At 44.4% G+C, this 19,010-nt stretch overlaps 1 protein-coding gene across 4 annotated transcripts in view; it reads left to right on the forward strand.

The window, feature by feature from the left end:
- Positions 1–19,010, forward strand: part of MAP3K3 (mitogen-activated protein kinase kinase kinase 3) — a 58,992-nt gene that overhangs the window by 27,949 nt on the left and 12,033 nt on the right. For all 4 annotated transcript variants that reach the window (XM_055408180.2, XM_055408181.2, XM_055408182.2 and 1 more), the window contains 3 exons: positions 2,773–2,886; positions 8,488–8,608; positions 17,610–17,743. In XM_055408180.2, coding sequence (XP_055264155.1) covers positions 2,773–2,886; positions 8,488–8,608; positions 17,610–17,743 — 369 coding nt within the window. The remainder of the gene's footprint in view (positions 1–2,772; positions 2,887–8,487; positions 8,609–17,609; positions 17,744–19,010) is intronic.

The following is a 19,010-nucleotide window of genomic DNA, read 5'->3' on the forward strand; positions in this document are numbered from 1 at the left end:
AAAACTGGATTGCTTGTCCTTTTATTGTTGAGTTGTAAGAGTTCTTCATATATTCTGGATACTAGATCTTTATCATAATTTGCAAAATTGTAGCTTTTTTTTTTTAAGTTAAAACATACTCCAGTAATTTCTTTATCTTCTCCTATCTCCACCCAACACTAGCCCTTATTTATCCTTACTTTATATGTTACTCAGAAATGAATTCTTTAATGTGATATGATCTGTAAAATTTCATCCCATTCCATGGTTTGTTTTGAGATTTTATTTTAAATACTGTTTTTTTACTATTTGTTATTTCCTGGCCTAGGGTTTAGAGTTCTCATTTCCTTGTATTATAAACTGGGAACCACAGAAATTAATTGGATTTTTGCTTTGTGTTTGCCACGGATGTGTAAGATCTGACATTAGTTAGGTCTTAAGGCATAGCATACTTCTGCATCTTTCTATACTAAGTACTCATAATATTTCAGAAAATTAAGATCATGGCAACCAGTCCCAGCACTTCATGGCAAATAGATGGGGAAACAGTGGCTGACTTTATTTTTCTGGGCTCCAAAATCACTGCAGATGGTGATTGCAGCCATGAAATTAAAAGACGCTTACTCCTTTGAAGGAAAGTTATGACCAACCTAGACAGAATGTTAAAAAGCAGAGACTTTACTTTGTCATCAAAGGTCCATCTAGTTAAGGCTGTGGTTTTTCCAGTAGTTATGTATGAATGTGAGAGTTGGACTATAAAGAAAACTTAGCGCTGAAGAATTGATGCTTTTTGAACTGTGGTGTTGGAGAAGACTCTGAGAGTACCTTGGACTGCAAAGAGATCCAGCCAGTCCATCCTAAAGGAGATCAGTCCTGGGTGTTCATTGGAAGGACTGATGTTGAAGCTGAAACTCCAGTACTTTGGCCACCTGATGCAAAGAGTTGACTCATTTGAAAAGTCCCTGATGCTGGGAAAGATTGAGGGCAGGAGGAGAAGGGGACGACAGAGGATGATGGTTGGATGGCATCACCGACTCAGTGGACATGGATTTGGGTAGACTCCCGCAGTTGGTGATAGATAGGGAGGCTTGGCATGCTGCGGTTCATAGGGTCGCAAAGAGTCAGACACGACTGAGCGACAGAACTGAACTCAATATATTCTGCTTTTTAATAGCAAGTAAGACTTATGACACCACCCTTATGGCAGAAAGTGAAGAGGAACTAAAAATCCTCTTGATGAAAGTGAAAGAGGAGAGTGAAAAAGTTGGCTTAAAGCTCAATATTCAGAAAACTAAGATCATGGCAGTCCCATCACTTCATGGGAAATAGATGGGGAAACAGTGGAAACAGAGTCAGACTTTATTTTTTTGGGCTCCAAAATCACTGCAGATGGTGATTGCAGCCATGAAATTAAAAGACGCTTACTCCTTGGAAGGAAAGTTATGACCAACCTAGATAGCATATTAAAAAGCAGAGACATTACTTTGCCAACAAAGGTCTGTCTAGTCAAGGCTATGGTTTTTCCAGTGGTCATGTATGGGTGTGAAAGTTGGACTGTGAAGAAAGCTGGTTGCCGAAGAATTGATGCTTTTGAACTGTGGTGTTGGAGAAGACTCTTGAGAGTCCCTTGGACTGCAAGGAAATCCAACCAGTCCATTCTAAGGGAGATAAGTCCTGGGTGTTCATTGGAAGGACTGATGTTGAAGCTGAAACTCCAATACTTTGGCCACCTGATGCAGAGTTGACTCACTGGAAAAGACTCTGACGCTGGGAGGGATTGGGGGCAGGAGGAGAAGGGGACGACAGAGAATGAGATGGCTGGATGGCATCACCGACTCGATGGAGGTGGGTTTGAGTGAACTCTGGGAGTTGGTGATGGACAGGGAGGCCTGGCGTCCTGTGATTCATGGGGTCGCAAAGAGTCGGACACAGCTGAGCAACTGAACTGAACTGAAGATTTATCTATATCCTCGAGAATCTTCTCTTTAATACTTCAGTGGAATGAAAACAGAGGAAGTCATTTTTGGTTCTTGTCATGGATTTTGTTTTTAACCTTTAAACATTAAGATATTAAACCGTTCTATGTGGTCTAAATTTGTGTTCTTATTTGAGTCATGTTTTCATCATCAGCCCTCCCCCTCCTCCTCCTCTGCCTTTTCTGCTTATTCTGTTAATGTCAGCACAGAGTAGGGTGGGACACGCTTCTTCTGCTCAAGTTGGGAAGAAATATGGGGGCTAAAACTGTTTGGGACTTGATGCTTTGGAGTAAAGAGTATCTTGAGAGAGGAAGCTCTTCTCAAAAAATATCTTAAAAGTACTAACGTGCTACAGCATGGATGAACTCAAAAGCACTAAGCAAAGTGAAAGAAGTTGGATGCAAAAGACTATGAATTGAATCGAATATATATGAATTGTGTGATTTAATTTATATGAAATGTCCAGGAAATGCAAATCTCTAGAGACAGAAAGTAGATTAGTGGTTGCCTGGGGTGAGAGGTAGAAAAGAGGAGTGACTGTGAATGCGCACAGGAGATCTTTTTAAAGTGGTGAAAATGTTTTAAAATTGAATTATAGTGATGGTTGCACAACTCTGTCATTTTCCTAAAACTTATTAAATTGTACACTTAATGAAAAAAAAAAATATCTCTGTGGCTTCAGTTAGGTCTTTGAGAACTCCAGAGTATGCATTGAAATTGTTTTTCTCCAAATTTATTTTTAGTTTTTATTTTGCTTATTTTTGCAGACTAAAGACATATTTTGTATGATTTCCTTTTTCTGTGCCCTGTGTCACAGCTCTCCATCCTGCTGAAGAATCAAGATGATCTTGACAAAGCAATTGACATTTTGGATAGAAGCTCAAGCATGAAAAGTCTTAGAATATTGTTGCTGTCCCAGGACAGAAACCATGTAAGTAGACCCTGCCCTGGACTGACAGCTGAAGACACAGCTTGCTGTCCTTCAGGAGTTCATGTTCTTCCTTGACAGAGTTTTGTGTTCCTCTGTCATTGTTAAAGCTAGAACATAAGTGCGGTCTAGCCCACTGGGTCAGTGGCCAGCTAGCCTTCTGCATTTGGTTTTACTGCAAAGCCAGATCATCCGTGTTAAAGTTGGAGCTAAAGGTTACTTGGCTTGTGGTGTGGGAGGAAGGAAAACATTTTATGATAAAGGAGAGGATTCTTTTTCTCTATAGTTAATGTGTTGTTTTTTTTTTTAAAACTACATTTCGACCCCAGCAAGGGAGATTTTCTTAGCATGGGGGTGCTGATTAGCAAAGACTGTCAAGGATTTGAGACTGTCATGCTTTGTGAACCCAACTCCCACAACTCCTCGGCAACTGTGACTTTCCCTTGGGACACATGTAGAAAACACACTTTTCCCTTCTGTTCAGTGGGAAAAAGTCCATAGACTAAAGGGCCTCTAGTAAGTTAGCATCTGCTGCCTTACCAAATGGCAGCAATCTTAGGGACCTTCAGAACTTAGGGATTTTTCCTTTCACGGTTTCCTTTCCTAAAGAATCCCCAAGGGCCTGCGTTTCACAAAAATGCTTGTAATCTGTATCTGTCTTCTGTCTGATTCCTCTACCAGTTTTCTTCACATACATGTCCCTGAAGGTTTCTTTGGTGTTCTTTCCTTTCTGTATGCTTGAAAACAGCCAACTATGGACAGCTAACGTTCCTACCTGAGAATTGTGGATGACCTATACTGGCCAAAATTAGAGGGAATAGTGCTTTATTTTTAAAGAGACTTTAGAATGTCTGTTGATGAGGGAAAGACACAGAAGAATGTAGTTAGGAAGCCTTAGAATAAAGAATATTTTTTCTAATATTACAGAAGTGTCCTTGAGCATGAGGACTGGTCTTCTCTTTCCCAGTGTCTTTTTTTTTCTGGACATATTTTTGGAAGTATTCTGAAGTAAAATATAAACTTTCTTCCTTCATTTCTCTGTTCAAGTTACTCACCTTCTCCTTGTGGTCCTTCCTCGTTGCCCATCATGTAAGATCTAAATGTAGCCTAGCCCCCAAGGGTTTTCACTAACTGTCCTTCTTTCAGCTCCCCACTCGCATCTTTCCAAGTTCTTCAACATGCTTCCCGTCTTCTGCAGTTCTTTCTTTTTCCTTTTTGCCAGACCATGGTTGTCAGCCTTTTTTTAGGTTCTAGCTTGATTTACCTGCTACAGTTTGGTCAGTATTTTTGACTGAGACCATATTGATTATTCCCCTTTCCTTTAGTCTTTGGATAGAATTTGCACACTAGATTATAGGTTGCTTAGCAGTTGCCCTAAAGTTGTTGCGTATTTGTAAATTTTATCCCAAAAGATTGTAAGGTCCTTGAGAACTGGAGCTGTATCTTATTGTTCTGGAACCCGTCTTCCTAAGAGAGCAACAGTGACTACTTGAAATGTTAGCAAGAGTCAAGTAGAGACCATATTTAGCAAACCTCTTCTTTACAGAAGAAGCTGAAATTGAAATTTAATGATGTGATGGTTTAACTGGGAGCCAGCAACCCTGATGGTGATCCCTCCACTCCCCTGATGAGAAGCTTCAGACAACTGGTTCTATACATTTGCCTCCGCATCCATCAAAGGGTGCACTCAGCTGCAGGTGCTGCTACAGCAGCCAGAGCTGTATGAAAGATGACCATCTGATCTCTGACACTCATGGCATTACATTAGATGTTGTATGAAATAAATGCCATATTGATGCCTCTCTAAGGATGTATATTTAAAAAATTATAAAGTCAGTGTAACTTATTGTAAAGTTAAAATAATAAAAAAGGATTGTCTTACATAATTCTAGCACCAAAACACATTGATTGATTTTTGTATATGTTTCTCTTTGGCTATATGTATACACACTTTAAGTGTTGTCATGGTGTTTATACAGTTTTCTAATTTAATTTTTCACTTATTGTCATGTACATTTTTCTGTTAATATACAGTCTTCATGATTATAATTTATAAGGATGCAGAAGTCCCTTGAGTGGATATACCATAATTTTATTCAGTAACCAGTTTTGCTACTGTTAGAATACTTAAGCTGCTCCTATTTTTTGGCATTTATAAAGATTTACATTTAAGACTAACAGTAGTATTGGTGGTGATGAAATCTTTCCTTGGGGACTTCCTCAACTAGACTTCAGGCTTCTTTGTAAACAGAGGTATCATGATCCAAAATTGCTATGTGCTCAGGTGTCCTACCTTTAGAAGAGTGCTTCTCTGTTTGTGATGAAATCTCACTTTTGTTCTTCTAGTTTCCAATCTGTCACAGACCAGTTCTTTTTAAAAAACACAAAAACTGAAAAGTGGAAAAATTAACTAGAGACATACAAAACACAAGTCCACAATTTTTATTGTTAGATTCAATAGGCGTAAATTACTCTGCCAAGTTGTTACCAAAGTGTTTATTAGCAAGTTACTCTTCATTTCAGTACTTAAATTGTAGAGGACTGGTTCACCACAGGTTGGAGCCTGGCACCAGCCCGTAGATCACACTCTGCATACACTTCTTCAGGACACCACATCACCCCGATCTTCATTCCCTCTTGATGATCACTGTCAGCCACTTTTTTCTCTATAGTTTCCTTCAATTTTAGCTGCCTATCACATCATTAACCTTTTGTTACCATCTAAACCTTTACTTCCCTTCTCATTCTTGTTTTTAAATGTACTGCCTCTTCTCTATGGATTCCTTTTTTATTGCTCTTTCTATGACAGATTTTAGCCTTTCCTCTGCCATTCTCTCCCCCTTTTCTTCCTTCCTCAACTTAGAAGGGAACTGAGCTAAGAAAGGTCCAAGACAAGACAAATTTTTATGAAGTCGGGATCAGTTTTATACGTGAACAGCCTAAAATGCCTGGAACTCTTTAGTCAGGAAAGGGAGCTGAAGCATGCATACCTTTAGGCAAAGTCTGTGTAGCACTGAAGAGTGGGGACAATAAAAGCACAGATTTATTCACCTCATCTCAATTTGAATGAACCCCTTGAGTACCAGGATTATCAGAGAACAAAAAAGAAATAAGAATTTGTATAAGAAACATAAACATGTCATCCTTTATTCAAGTTGTATAGCTTCAAAGCAGATTTTTTTCAGACTTTTAATAAATTCATGTGTGTGAATTTATTAAATAATCTGGATGCTCCCACAGTGATCCTAACTATCATGGTCTTCCATGCAAATATCTCTTGGTGCCACCATTGAAACAGAGGACCACTGAGATCCAGAGAGCCACTTCTCAGCTCACGTTTCCATGAACGAAACTAAACCAAACACATGGATACCCCTTTTATCCCCCTGCATCATTGAGTTCAACTGCTCCTTTTATCTGATACCACCGAATCTTTTATCAAGATAATTCGTGGGTCAACTTTTATAATCTTTTGTTTGCTGATCTCCTAGTTCCCAGTGACTGCAGTCTTTGTGCACGCTGCTACCCACAGCGTCTTTCAGTGAGGTTTTCACAGATGGTCGGGTGCCTTCTATTTGCTGTCTCTAGAATGTTCTGCCAGCTACACACTTTGCACCCACTGGGACACCTTTCACTCTCTACAGGCACTTTCATTTTTTCCTAGTCCCACCTTCTTCCCTCTCCTTCCCACTTCTAGGTCTTGTTCCAGGTTCCTTGAATCCCTGCATCAACCTCATTTTTGTTTACCATGTCATTCTCTTGTCATTCCTAAAATCAGGGTCTTCTGAACTTGACCAAATATTATACCAACACTTGGGGGAGATTTTAAAAATACCAGTCCTTGGGCCTTACCCTCAAGAGTCTGCTGTAGTTGGTCTGAGGTGTTAAAAAACCCCGCAGGCAGTTCTGCTGGGTAGATGGGGCTGAGAACCACTGCCTTAAACCAAATATGACTCACCTCCCAGGACCTCACTGCTCTGAGTGTGGTTCATGTACCACCTCATCAACGTCACCTGAAAGCTGGTTAGAAATGCAGATCCTCAGTCTCATCCCAGACCTCCTGAATCAGAATCTTGAATTTGAACAAAGTCCCAGGCGATTTGTGTGGACGTGGCAATGTGAGAAGCCCTGCTCGGAAACTTTCGCTGATTCCCTTCATCTGTTTTCCAACTTGGTGTCACAGTCAGCCTTTCTTCTTAGAAACCTATGCTTGTGCCGGCTTTTGAACCTCATTTCCTGTCTCAGCTTTTAGATTTGAAAATTGAGAGATTAGAATTTATATTCCTCGGTAATTTCAGATCGTGTTGCCAAGATGTATGGAGTTCCCAGTCTGTGTCAGGCCCTGTGTCCCAGCAGGTGTCCTTGAGGTGCTCAGCACAGCTCTTCTCTTTCTGACTGCAGGACTGTAGCCTTTCCGTGCCCCTCACTGACCTGCTTCCCCAGCGTGTGGCTTTGATTGTTTTTTCCTTTCTGACCCTTGGCGGAGAGCTATTGCACATCGGAGGCTTCAGCAAGAACACTCACTTCCCCTTGGTTCTGACTTCCCGTTAGAGCAGGACAGCTGGCATGTGATCAGGTCTGGTGTAGGGAGACCAGAGGAGGCTGCTTGGCAGTTGGACCTACCCCTGAGCACGCGCGGGAAGCCTTTTTCCTGGAGGACAGGATAGAGTTTGTTTTGGTCGCACTTTTTTTTTTTTTACTTATGGGAGGTGTGTGTGAGAGAGAGAAAGAGAGAGAAAAAGAAAAACAAGTAGAAATTTTGACCCAAGTTATTTGTAAATTCTGAGCTCCCACTCCATAGCGCTCTCTTACTTATGAGCACAGCCTGACATCACTTGCTCCCTTTCAGGCTTCAGTTGTAAATTTTCTCATGCAAGGCCCCCCTTTATTGCTTTGTTTTCTCTCTAGGGCTCACCTCGTGGCCCAACTGAGTCAGTGCAAAGTGGGGTGGATGTAGCAAGGCTGCTGACCCTGTCCGGAAGTCCTTGACCTCTGGTAGCATGGTACCTGTGATAGTTTTTCTGAGATGAACACAGTCCCAAGATGGTTCACACGTAAACTCCAGGAACATGAAGTAGCCAAGCTCGTTGTACCCTAATTTTCAGGGAGCAATGATGATGGGGGAAGAAGAAGCATATCACGTTATTTTTAAAATGTTTTATCAGCCAGAGTTTTTGGTGCAGAGGTGGCCATCATTTTCCATGCTGAACCCCCACGCAACAGGTGATCTTGCTACTGAGATAATCTGCTTTCCCTGCTATTCTCCCCAACCCTTCAGAGAGTTTTATGAGAGGATATTTACAGCTGTTTTCTGTTTGGCACATTACTACAGGAATGCCTGGTATTCCTGTGTGTCTGGGTCATCACCTATTACACTGGAGCACTGGGTATCGGTGCTCTCTATCAGTGAAACTGTGAAATGACATTGAGCAAATATCGATGGGCCAAATCTGATTGAGGAGTGAGGTTTGAGGGAAAGCTGAGAAGCTCATGCACTGACAGCATTAAGGTGGCTGAGAGCACGGTGAGTTCCAGGGAGGGGCGAGGAGACATTTCTCAGCCTGCCTCCTTAGTGAGCTCAGCCTTTTTCCTCTTATCTTGCAGACCAGTTCCTCTCCCCACTCCGGGGTGTCCAGGCAAGTGCGAATCAAAGCTTCCCAGTCTGTGGGAGATGTAAATACCATCTACCAGCCCCCTGAGTCCAGGAGCAGGCACCTCTCTGTCAGTGAGTATCTCATCCCCTTTTTTCCTCTTATCTATCTGCCTATGTTTTTTTAAAATTATTCTTTTAAAAAATAATTATTAATTAAAAAACAATCATCAAACATTATTGACTGCTATGCTGTTTGGAATAATCTTCCATGCCTGTCTTTGGGGAAGAGAAATAGTGATATGATTGGGATGGAGTCCTGACCCTTAATGCTGTCATGCTGTGGTGGGGTAATCAGGTCCTTTTCAACAGCCCCAAAAAAGTGATCTCAAGCATCTGCTTGAGGACCTTCAGTGGCAGTGGACCCTCACTTCTGACCATACTTTTCCCCAAAAGCCTGGGGACTTGTGGGGTTAGAAGTCAGGTCCAAGTTTGAGTTTTGATATCAAGCCTCTTACTTATGGTTCCTGAGGAGTTCTGATACTTCATGGAAGATGCAGACCAACAAAACTCCTGGAGCATCTAAGTTGTCTGGGAGGACAGAAAACTATTGACGTAGTATATACAGTTGGCTCATTAGTAAAAAAGATATGTAGCTGCTGCCAGGCCTTCCTGGGAAAGATATTTAAATCAAATCTGTGCATTACACCAGGCAGTCCAGTTTTGCTCTGGATCCCTTTTTCCACATTTGAGGTGAAAACTCTATTTTTGAATTGTGCAATTTGTTTCAAGGGGGAAGTCCGGCCTTGTCAGCATTTGCATTGAGGTTGATGCCCTGATGTTGCTGGAACCCCTGCTGCTGTCCATATAGGTTCTCTCTGGGCAGGTAGAATTGCATCAAAGTGAACTGCTCTCTGGAGATCTGGAGCTGAGCTGGTGGCGGAGTGGGGCAGGGTAGGGGGCTGCATTCTGAGCATCAGTCCTGTCATGCAGCTTGCGTGGGAATGAGAAACCTCCCCAGGGAGCAGCAGAAAGATTGTGCTGCTGAGGCACTGACTCTGCCTCACACGGTAATTTCTGGAACCCAAGCAAGCTCTGGTAGTAAGTGTTGCAAAACTGGAAGTCCGTATATGCATTTCATATTTCCATAGCCTTGTGGATGATTGGTGGGTATGTTTACAGTAAGCTGGTTGAGGGGAGAGCCAGTACCCCAGCAGGGAGACCTTATCCAGAGCATCTCTGGCCCTGGAATCCAGGTGTCCTGGAACCTGGGTATCTCTGCTAGTTTGGCCTGGTTCTAGAGCCCTTGTAGAGACCAAGGGGCTGGAGGGGGCAGCACCGCTCCTTTGTGGAGGAAGCAGTGAGTACTAGTGCTGGGCAGTGATCTGGCCTCCTGCTCCTAAGCAAGTGCCTGTGACATGTGTGTGGAGGTGGGGGCTAAATGGTTGGCCATTGTTGTAGGGGCCCCATTTGGAATTTCCTTGTCTGAGAGTGCTGAGGAGTAAAATTTCTACAAATGAGTTCCTGTCTATATGAAGAGTGGGCAACACAGCCTACCAGCATTCAGAGATCCTGGGTTTCTCCCTTCAGCCAGCACTATATCCCAGGCTCTAGGCTGGTGTGGGGACTACAGTGGAGGCACCTGGAAGGCCGAGGGTGGTGTTGGGACGCAGGAGGGAGAATCAGCTCCGCCCAGGACTTTGCTTTCACAAAAGAGAGGGAACATCAGAGATGACAAATGAGGGGAAGATTTACTGAGCATGAAATGTAGACAGATATTCCGGGCACAGAAAGGGGCATTTGCCAGGCACGATCACCAAAGAAGATGATGACTTCTGAGAACACCAGGTGGTTCTGGATTATGAGAGAGACTCATAAAGCTGGGATGTGGCAGAGGCTATGTCTGACTAGAATGACCTGGGATGTGCATCCAGTGTGAGCTGGAATTTTAGAGGTTATGGAGGATTTCCATAGGCCAGGATGAGGGAAGAGGGCATTTCAGTGATCTGCTGGTGGAGATCCCATGTACCCTTCTGACTGGGCTGATGTATTTGAAGGAGAAGTAGAGAAGGATGAGAAAGGATGTCTGCCGTGACCAAGGAGCCTCAACTGCACATGGACTCACTCTGTGGGCAGTGGGCAGCTGCTGGGAGTGGTGACCCCTGGTACCCATCTCTGTTCTAATGCTTATCACTTTATCTTCTGGTATCTCTCTCCCTGTCAAACTGCATTTTTACTCATTTGTTCATTTAGGAAATAATTACCTAGAGTATCTGCTGTGTGCCAGAATCATGGAAATCAAAAACACAGTTCGAGTTCCTGTGGCCCTTATGTACCTGTAGGAGGGCCGATCTCACTTGTCGTGACGTAATTCAGCTCTGATTATAGGCTGTGACCAAAAGGTGTGTGGTGGTGTGAGCACATATACCTGAAGGATATGACCTGATTTCTGGGCCAGTGAAGCCTTAGGCTGTGACCTAGAGCATGAATGGGAGTTATTCAAAAGGACAGGGAGGAGAGTTCCTGGCTTTGCTTGCAGAGGCCTCACAAAAAGGGGAGTGCCATGTGTTTCAGAAACAGAAGGAAGCCCTGAGGACTGGAGAGCTGAGAACACGGCAAGGAGGATGAGCTGAGGCTGAGGAGGAGGGCCACAGCCTTGTGGACTGTCAGGTAGATTTCAATCCTGTGTTGAAGGCAGTGAAAAATCCACTTTAGGATTTTTAAGTGAAGAGGAATGGGTGACGTATTTGGATTTTTATTTTGAAAAGATTTCTCTAGCTACATAAGGGGTGGAGAGCCGATCCAAGAGGGGCAAGCACGGCTCCAAGGGAAAGCCATATTAGCCTATGTGGTGGTCCAGGTGAAAGAAGACAGAAACGTGGATTAGACTAGTGACGGAAGGTAAAGAGGAAGGACCAGGTGGATTTGAGACATTTAGAAGGTAAAACCATTAGAACATGACATTGTGGTCTGGGGAGATGGTGGGGTGCTCACTGAGATCCATTTAGGATCTGCAAGGTCAGAACTATTGTCATGATAATGCTGAGACATTGATCGGCTTTTCACTCTTTCTCTCACAAATAGAGGACTTTTCCAGAGGTTACCTGCTTGGGGTAATATCATTGCTCTGTGGCTAATGGAATGTGTGCTTGTGTATCAGTGTGTTTTAAACTTTTTGACCGTAAATTTCTAATACAGTGAATATCAACTGGTTATAACCCCCATAAATAAAAATCTTTGGTGTCCTCAATTTTAGAAGTGAAAAAGGGTTCTAAGATCAGTAGGGTTAAGAACCACTGTGGTATTGGATTGCATTTTCAGGTGTTGAGAGAGCAGGATGGTAAGTTACTGGTTTATGGATATCTGGCAGTGCCTTTCACCAAGACAGAGATTAGAAGTGAGTCTGGTTTCAGGTGCTGGGAAGGGCATGACATTTTAGGCAGGTTGAATTGGAGATTGATTTGACTCAGCTAAGAGAAGACAGCAGATGGGCAGCTAACGCTGCAAATCTCTAGCTCAAAGGGGAGAAAACCAGGGGTAGAGGAGAAAAATGGATGTTACCAAGTTGAAGCCATAGGCCCAGATGAGAGTTTCTAAACAGACTCTAGAGTGAGAAAAGAAGAGGACCTAGGACTGAGCCTTAGAAATCCAGACAGTGGCCAGTTAGAGGACGATGAACCTGTGGAGGACACAGGAAAGGAATGACCAGAGAAGTAGGAGGGAGAGTGTGCCAGGTTAGGAAGGAGGCCCTCCATGGCGCCAACCAGGTTGGAAAGGACAAACCAAGAGTAAAAACTTGTCATTTTCATCCACACATCTGATTGCTTGCTTTGCTGCTATGGGGTAGAGCCTTCTGGAATAGAAGGAAATAGAAAGAAGAGGAGTTAGGATTTAAGCATGAGGGATAAGAGAAGTCCTAGCCATGCAAATGGGATCAAATGAGAAGCCTTAGTGATGCAACCCCCACCAACAGGAGGGGCTCTTGGCCTTCCTTCCCCACCAGCGTTAACATACCTGTGAGTATTGAGCGGAAGACTGAGCATGCAGGTCATTCAGCTCCCACTGCAGCATTTTCAATAATGAGGAAGTGCAGCGAAGCCCAATCCAATTTGAGACAACTTTATTTGAGATTAGTCCTTATTTTGAGTTGAGATTCTGCCTTCTCTCACTTTACCCATCGACTCTAGTACTGCTCTCTTGAGCAGCACAGATAACATCTTTCATATGACAGTTTTTCAGATGCTTGAAACCAGCTATCATGTTCACCTTTGGTTTTTTCCCATCATAATATACATACCTTGAATTTTTTTCAATCCAGTTAGCTTTAAAAAAAAAACCAACAAAAACAAACCATCCGAAACCAAAAATAAAACCTATTAGATAATCTGTTAATCTAAAAGAGAGACCCCCGGAGAAGATCTCCAGACAAGGCAAATGGAATTTCCCTATGTGAAGACACCCTTCTTTGTGTCCTTGCCTCTTGGAGATTCTACCCACCTTTGAGAGCTCGAGCACTGTTTCTTCCATAATACATCAGGCGATGCCCTTAAGCCCTCAAGTAAAGGACCCATCCCTGCCACATCTGACTCTCATTTGGCTCAGTGCACCTTAAGTGCCTTTGTCTCTGTTCTCATTCCATTTTGCACCTCTTCTTGCCACTGCGACCTGCAGTGGGCAAGCCAGATTGCAACCCCTCAGGAATGGGTAGCTGATGAGTAGAGGCAATCAGTTCTTTTTCAAAGGGTTTGGCCGTGAAAGAAAAAATAGAGGTGGTCTAGTGGCTTAAGGGAGTGGCAGAAATAAGGTCAGGCTATTTTTAGGCTAGAGATCTGAGCTTGTTTATGAAGGAGGCACAGAGACAGCTGAAAAGGAGATTGGAGGCGGTGAAGAGGGGACCCTAGGGTTCCCTGGGATCCTGCTGGGAGTCAACAGGGGAGTCCAGGCAGAGGGCTTATAGTGCCTGGGTAAGGAGGAAGGCAGCCCTCGTCCTTAGAGAGGAGAGGTGGAAAAACAGGAGTGTTGAAAGGATGAGATGCCTTATAGTGACACCTGGAAAATAACGAGTTAGAGAACCGCACATAGTGCGGACCTCCAGCCCTGGTACAGATCTGCAAGAGTGAACTGCAGAGTCAGTGACCACAAACACAGAAACAAAATGGTCAGCTTCCTTCACTTCCACAGGTTTTTACTCCTTGCTTAAATTTCTGCAATACTAGATGAGACCAGAAACTGTGTAGTAGTAGTAGCAACTTCAAGATAAAATGGGAGGTTTGAAAACTGAAACACAGGATGTTCTCAGGGTCTTATGGGATGACAATGTCGAGAAGCTCTGTTATGTACAGCCTGGTCCAGTGTGAGGAAATGGGGATATATTGGTTAAGATTTTCCATTGATGAAGAAAAAAGAGACTGGATTCCTCCCCTCATCAGCCCCCCAAGAGAGAACCGGGTTTAGAGAAAATAGTTGATGGCCAGAAACAGCTCTTTCTTTGTACTTGTAGTGACCTGCACATTAACACTGACCCAGAGCCCTAGAACTCCCTGTGGAGGCAACTTCCTGACTGCATCAGCTTCCTGACAGGAGTCTCCTATGAGAAGGGCTCAAGTCTGGGAGCCTCTCTTTCAGCTTTGAGTCAAAGAACAGAGCAAAAGACTGAGCCATATCCTGGGGTAAGAGTTTTGCTCCAGCTCTGCTGCCCTGGATCAAGGAGGAATGTGGCCAGCTGACAGCCTGAACCCCTGTATAGAGAGGCTTCGTGGGAAGCTGCGGCCACCCTGAACACAGGATTATCAGTCCGTTCTTTTGCTTCAGCTGGTAATGACAGGGGACCCCTTGGCACGAGTGGCCTGATGAGACTAGAGCAGGAGCAGGCTGGAGTGCCAGGGGAGGGTGGCCCAGAGAAGCCATTTTCCCTGCCGCGCCCGCTGGGACCTGGGCATGGCACTGTGCTCATGCTGCCTGGCTCGCTGCAGTCCCACTGGTAAACACGTGAGCATCAGTGAGTCTCTGTGGTCAGTATCTTGTCCTGCTCTGGTCCCTATCTCACTCATCCTCAGCGGCTGTTGTGTGTGTCATTAGCCCCTAATTTCTGAAATGAAGATAAAAACAAAACTGAAAATGCTCTGGAGCAGTTCTGCCAACTCCTGATTTTTCCATTCACTTCCTCTGATAGCCATTGGTTTGGGGAGACTTCCCTTTCCTGCCCCAAGCTGTGGGCCTGTGCACAATAGCCCCTGGCCCACTGCCCATCAGATAACAAGGCTGGCTCTCAGCAGGCAGCAATGTGTATTGGAAAAAGTGAAAGTCTCTGGCTGGAAATAAAAGCTCAGAAACCCTCTGCTGTTTTCCCCCAGCCCCTCCTGGGTCTGTAGTGCTGGCTTCATGTGAACTAGTCCCATCCCACCTGAAGAACCAGGGGAGAGTTCAGTAGCTGGTGGAGGAGAGAGAATGGGTATCAAGGGGCCATGGATCTTTTGTCCCAGGAGGTCTCACCCTAGACACTCTGTGTGACAGACTGAGGGTGCTTCAGCCTGTCTTGGAATAGTTTGGACCAGTGTGTGGGATTTCATCAGTAAATAAGAGTTTTTCTTTCTCTCTAATCATAAGAGACATCTTTTGTTTGTTTTAGGTCAAATATGTTAATTCCTTTTCACTCCAGAATATATTGGTCAGGGTTGAGTTGCACAGAACAGAATCCACTCTGACTGGTTTCAGGAAGAAGGCATTTAAAGCACATTCTGGGTTATAAAATCACAGAGTGAGAAACAGACTCAATAAGTCTAAAAGTGCTACAGAGCTCCTCTTCCTCCTGTAATGAGGAAAGCACCAGATCCAGAATCAGGGCCTCTCTGCCTTGTCCGCACACCACTTACACGGGGATCTGTGCACCTGTGTCTTGACATCAGGAGAACTGGGAACCACAGGTGAGGCCTCTGCTAATACTGCACCTGAAAAACCAAGGCTTCTGGGATTATGCCCAGAAACAGCAGGAATTTCAGGAAGCCATCTAAATCTACACAAATGCATCGACTGGCTGAACCTAAAGGAGATCTTAAAATTAATAGCTTCTAGCTGATTAACTTCTGAAGTACAGGGAGGCACCCTGGAAGGGCAGAATGTATGTTGAGTCTAACCCGTTATGTCCTCCGCATATAATGAAGGAAGCAGATGGAATTCTAGCATGTAGGTATGTACCTGTGCTACCACATTTCATTTATAATTCCAAAAAAGGTAATAAGGTAGATAGTTCTCATTTTCATAAGTGAGGAAATTTAGATGAGAGTTTAAATCATTCAGCTAATGAGTGACAAAGCCTGCTCTGACCCTCTGCACATCTGATTTTCAAGCTTAGGCTTTTCTCACTATACCTTGCTCACCTCTTTAGGTTGCTTCTGCTGCTGACAAATTGTTGCCAACATAGGGATTGGATTTCCATAGGACTTGTGGGCTACTAGAATGTTATCCAAGGCTGGAAGTGGGAAGCAGGCACTTGGCTAATGTTTGTAAGCCAAGTATTAAAAAAGTGAACTGTGCTTTGGGTCATGGTAAGGCTTAAGAAAGCCATCTTTTTTCCATGGTTACACTGGAATTTTATGGTACAGTGGGGAGGGAAATGGCCGACTGCCTGGATCTTTGACATCTGACCCTCTGAAAAATGGAGTAGCTTTCTTATTCCTATTTGATTTCCTCTTACCTCCATCTTGTTATTGCCTTTGAGCCCTCCGTTGGCCAGAGGGCATCTTGCATCCAGCTTACAAGTGAACATGGACAGAACAGCTCTGAATCTGAGTGACGGAAAATGTGGCCCTGTGTTTCTCTTGTGCTGTCGAGGAATCCCCATATTAGCCTCGCTCCTGCTCCTTGCAGAAAGGCAGTTGCGTTCCCCCATGGGTGGAATCCCCCCAAGTCCTCTGTTTGGATTGCTTCAGGGGAATGTATGTCCTGGCCAGCTTGGGGAGAAGTTTTGCTTTCCATCTCTGTGTTGAATGGTATGCCTGCTCTTTCTGGAAATAAATTATGGTCTCAAAATGGCCTTGCCTGAATTCTACTGGGAGTCACAAAGGCCGCTTTCTGGCTGCAGCACCACCGTTGAGTCACTATATAACTTTGGGCCTTGGCTTCCCCTTCTGCACATGGTGGATGAACATAGTGCACCTTCACTGCAGGAGTGTTGTGAGAGTTAAAGGCAAAGTAACAGAGGATGAAAAAGAAAAGGAGGACTTTCCTGGTGGTCCAGTGGTTAAGACCATGCTTTCACTACAGGTTGTGTGGGTTTGATCCCTCGTCAGGAAACCAAGATCCCATATGCTGTGTGGGTGACCAGGAAAAAAAAAGAAAATGACTGATTTCTTTGCTCTGTTAGTTGATGGCACAGTATCTCTAAATTTCTACTCTGAGCAGCATCAATTTCTGCCAGGGCTTAGAAAGCTTGAGCAGACTCTTTCTTCCATGGGTTGTTCGAGATCATTTGAAAGGCATGGTTTAGGCACCTCCTTATCTCAGAATTTGTAGCTGTGAGTGAGGTGTTGAAAGTGGAAATCCAGCATGATTCTACACATGTTTTCAGAGCAGTTTGGTTTCTAGCCTCTACTTTAGAGTCAAGTGGGGAAGCCAGGCTACTGAGAGTCACAGGTGCTTCCCACCTGAGATACCTAATCCAAGTGTTTCTGAGAGAGTGTGAGTTGATGCTTCCAACAAGAGATTGGAATACCAACTCCTCTTGGTGTTGAATTCATTAAAATATCTTCCCTACAAACTGAATGATCCATATATTCTGAATGACTGACTTTGTGTAGAAGAATGAAGGAATCACTTCTTTGAAGGACATTGAAAATAGTAGTTTTAAACTCCTCAAAGACTGTCTTTCAAAGAGCAAGCCTACCACCATTTTCTCTTGAGGAGTTTTCTTCCTTCTTGGGGTCCTTGGATTAGGGGGAAAAGCTGCCTGGTTCAGGAAGTTTCCCTCAATCCCAGCACTTTGCTAGGAGGAGGCCTGCCCTCTCTTCCAGGATGTTCAGAGAGCCAAATGGGCTCTGCACCACCAAGCAGACGCTGGGTCCAAGCTGGCTCTGTGTCTGCACCTCTCAGGCTGTGGGTCCTGGGCTGTCCCGTCAAGGGTCTTGTTTCTGTGCTCTAGGCTCCCAGAACCCCGGCCGAAGCTCACCTCCCCCTGGCTATGTGCCCGAGCGGCAGCAGCGCATCGCCCGGCAGGGCTCCTACACCAGCATCAACAGCGAGGGGGAGTTCATACCGGAGACCAGCGAGCAGTGCGTGAGTATAGTCTGGGTTGTATATAGAGTGTGTGTGTCTTGGGAGGTGTCAGACCAGGGCTATCATGGGGGATCCTCAGTGGGCATGGCGTGCAAGTGAGGGACTTGAGTCCCATCCAGTAGCTTTTTTGTAAACCAGGCCTGCCCAGGTATAGATGTTTCCTTTCTAAGGACCAAATATCAATTCCTACCAAAGACAGGGCTTCCCTGATAGCTCAGTTGGTAAAGAATCCACCTGCGATGCAGGGGACCCCAGTTTGATTCCTGGATCAGGAAGATCCATTGAGGAAAGGATAGGCTACCCACTCCAGTATTCTTGGGCTTCCCTTGTGGCTCAACTGGTAAAAGAATCCACTTGAAATGTGGGAGACCTGGGTTTGATCCCTGGGTTGAGAAGATCCCCTGGAGAAGGGAACGGCTACCCTCTCCAGTATTCTGGTCTGGAGAATTCCATGGACTGTATAGTCCATGGGGGTCGCAAAGAGTCAGGCATGACTGAGTGACTTTCACTTTCACCAAAGACAGGATCTAAGCTACCTAGCCTCCTTGGTGCTAGACGTGCGTTTGACAGCTTTTTCCTCTTCTGTGGTCCTCTGACTGGTCTCACACAAACTGCCGAACACCACTCTGCTGCTTGTGTACTTCCTTAAAATCCACCTGTCCTTTCAGCAGAGTTTTAACATATGACCAGTCCTAAACACACAGATTTTTTTTTCTTTTCCATAAATCAGCTTTTAGTTTTGCTATTGCTTTCTGAAAGGTAGGGTATATACCAGTCCAAAGTAGGACTGGCTACTTTGGGTGAACTTTTATGTTAGTGAAAGTGAAGTCGCTCAGTCGTGTTCAACTCTTAGCGACCCCATAGATCCTACCAGGATCCTCCATCCATGGGATTTTCCAGGCAAGAATACTGGAGTGGGTTGCCATTTCCTTCTCCAGGGGATCTTCCCTGACCCAGGGATCGAACCCAGGTCTCCCTCATTGTAGGCAGATGCTTTACCATCTGTGCCACCAGGGAAGTAAGACAACTATATTAGTTATCTGTTGCTATATAAAACAACCACAGGCTTAGAAGCACAAACAACAGACATTTATTATTTTGCAGTTTCCTGGGCTCTAAGATACAGGCACAACTTGGTTGGGTTCTCTGCTCAGGGTCACACAAGGCTGCAATCAAGTGTCAGCCAGGCTGTATTTCTTCCTGAAGCTTGTGGTTCCCTTCTAGGTCCACATGGTTGTTGGTCAGTGTCTTGTGGTTGTAGCATTGT

Source organism: Moschus berezovskii, chromosome 20 (assembly GCF_049115385.1).
Source record: "Moschus berezovskii isolate FMDL1 chromosome 20, NW_MosBer_1.0, whole genome shotgun sequence".
Classification (NCBI taxonomy): Eukaryota; Metazoa; Chordata; class Mammalia; order Artiodactyla; family Moschidae; genus Moschus; species Moschus berezovskii.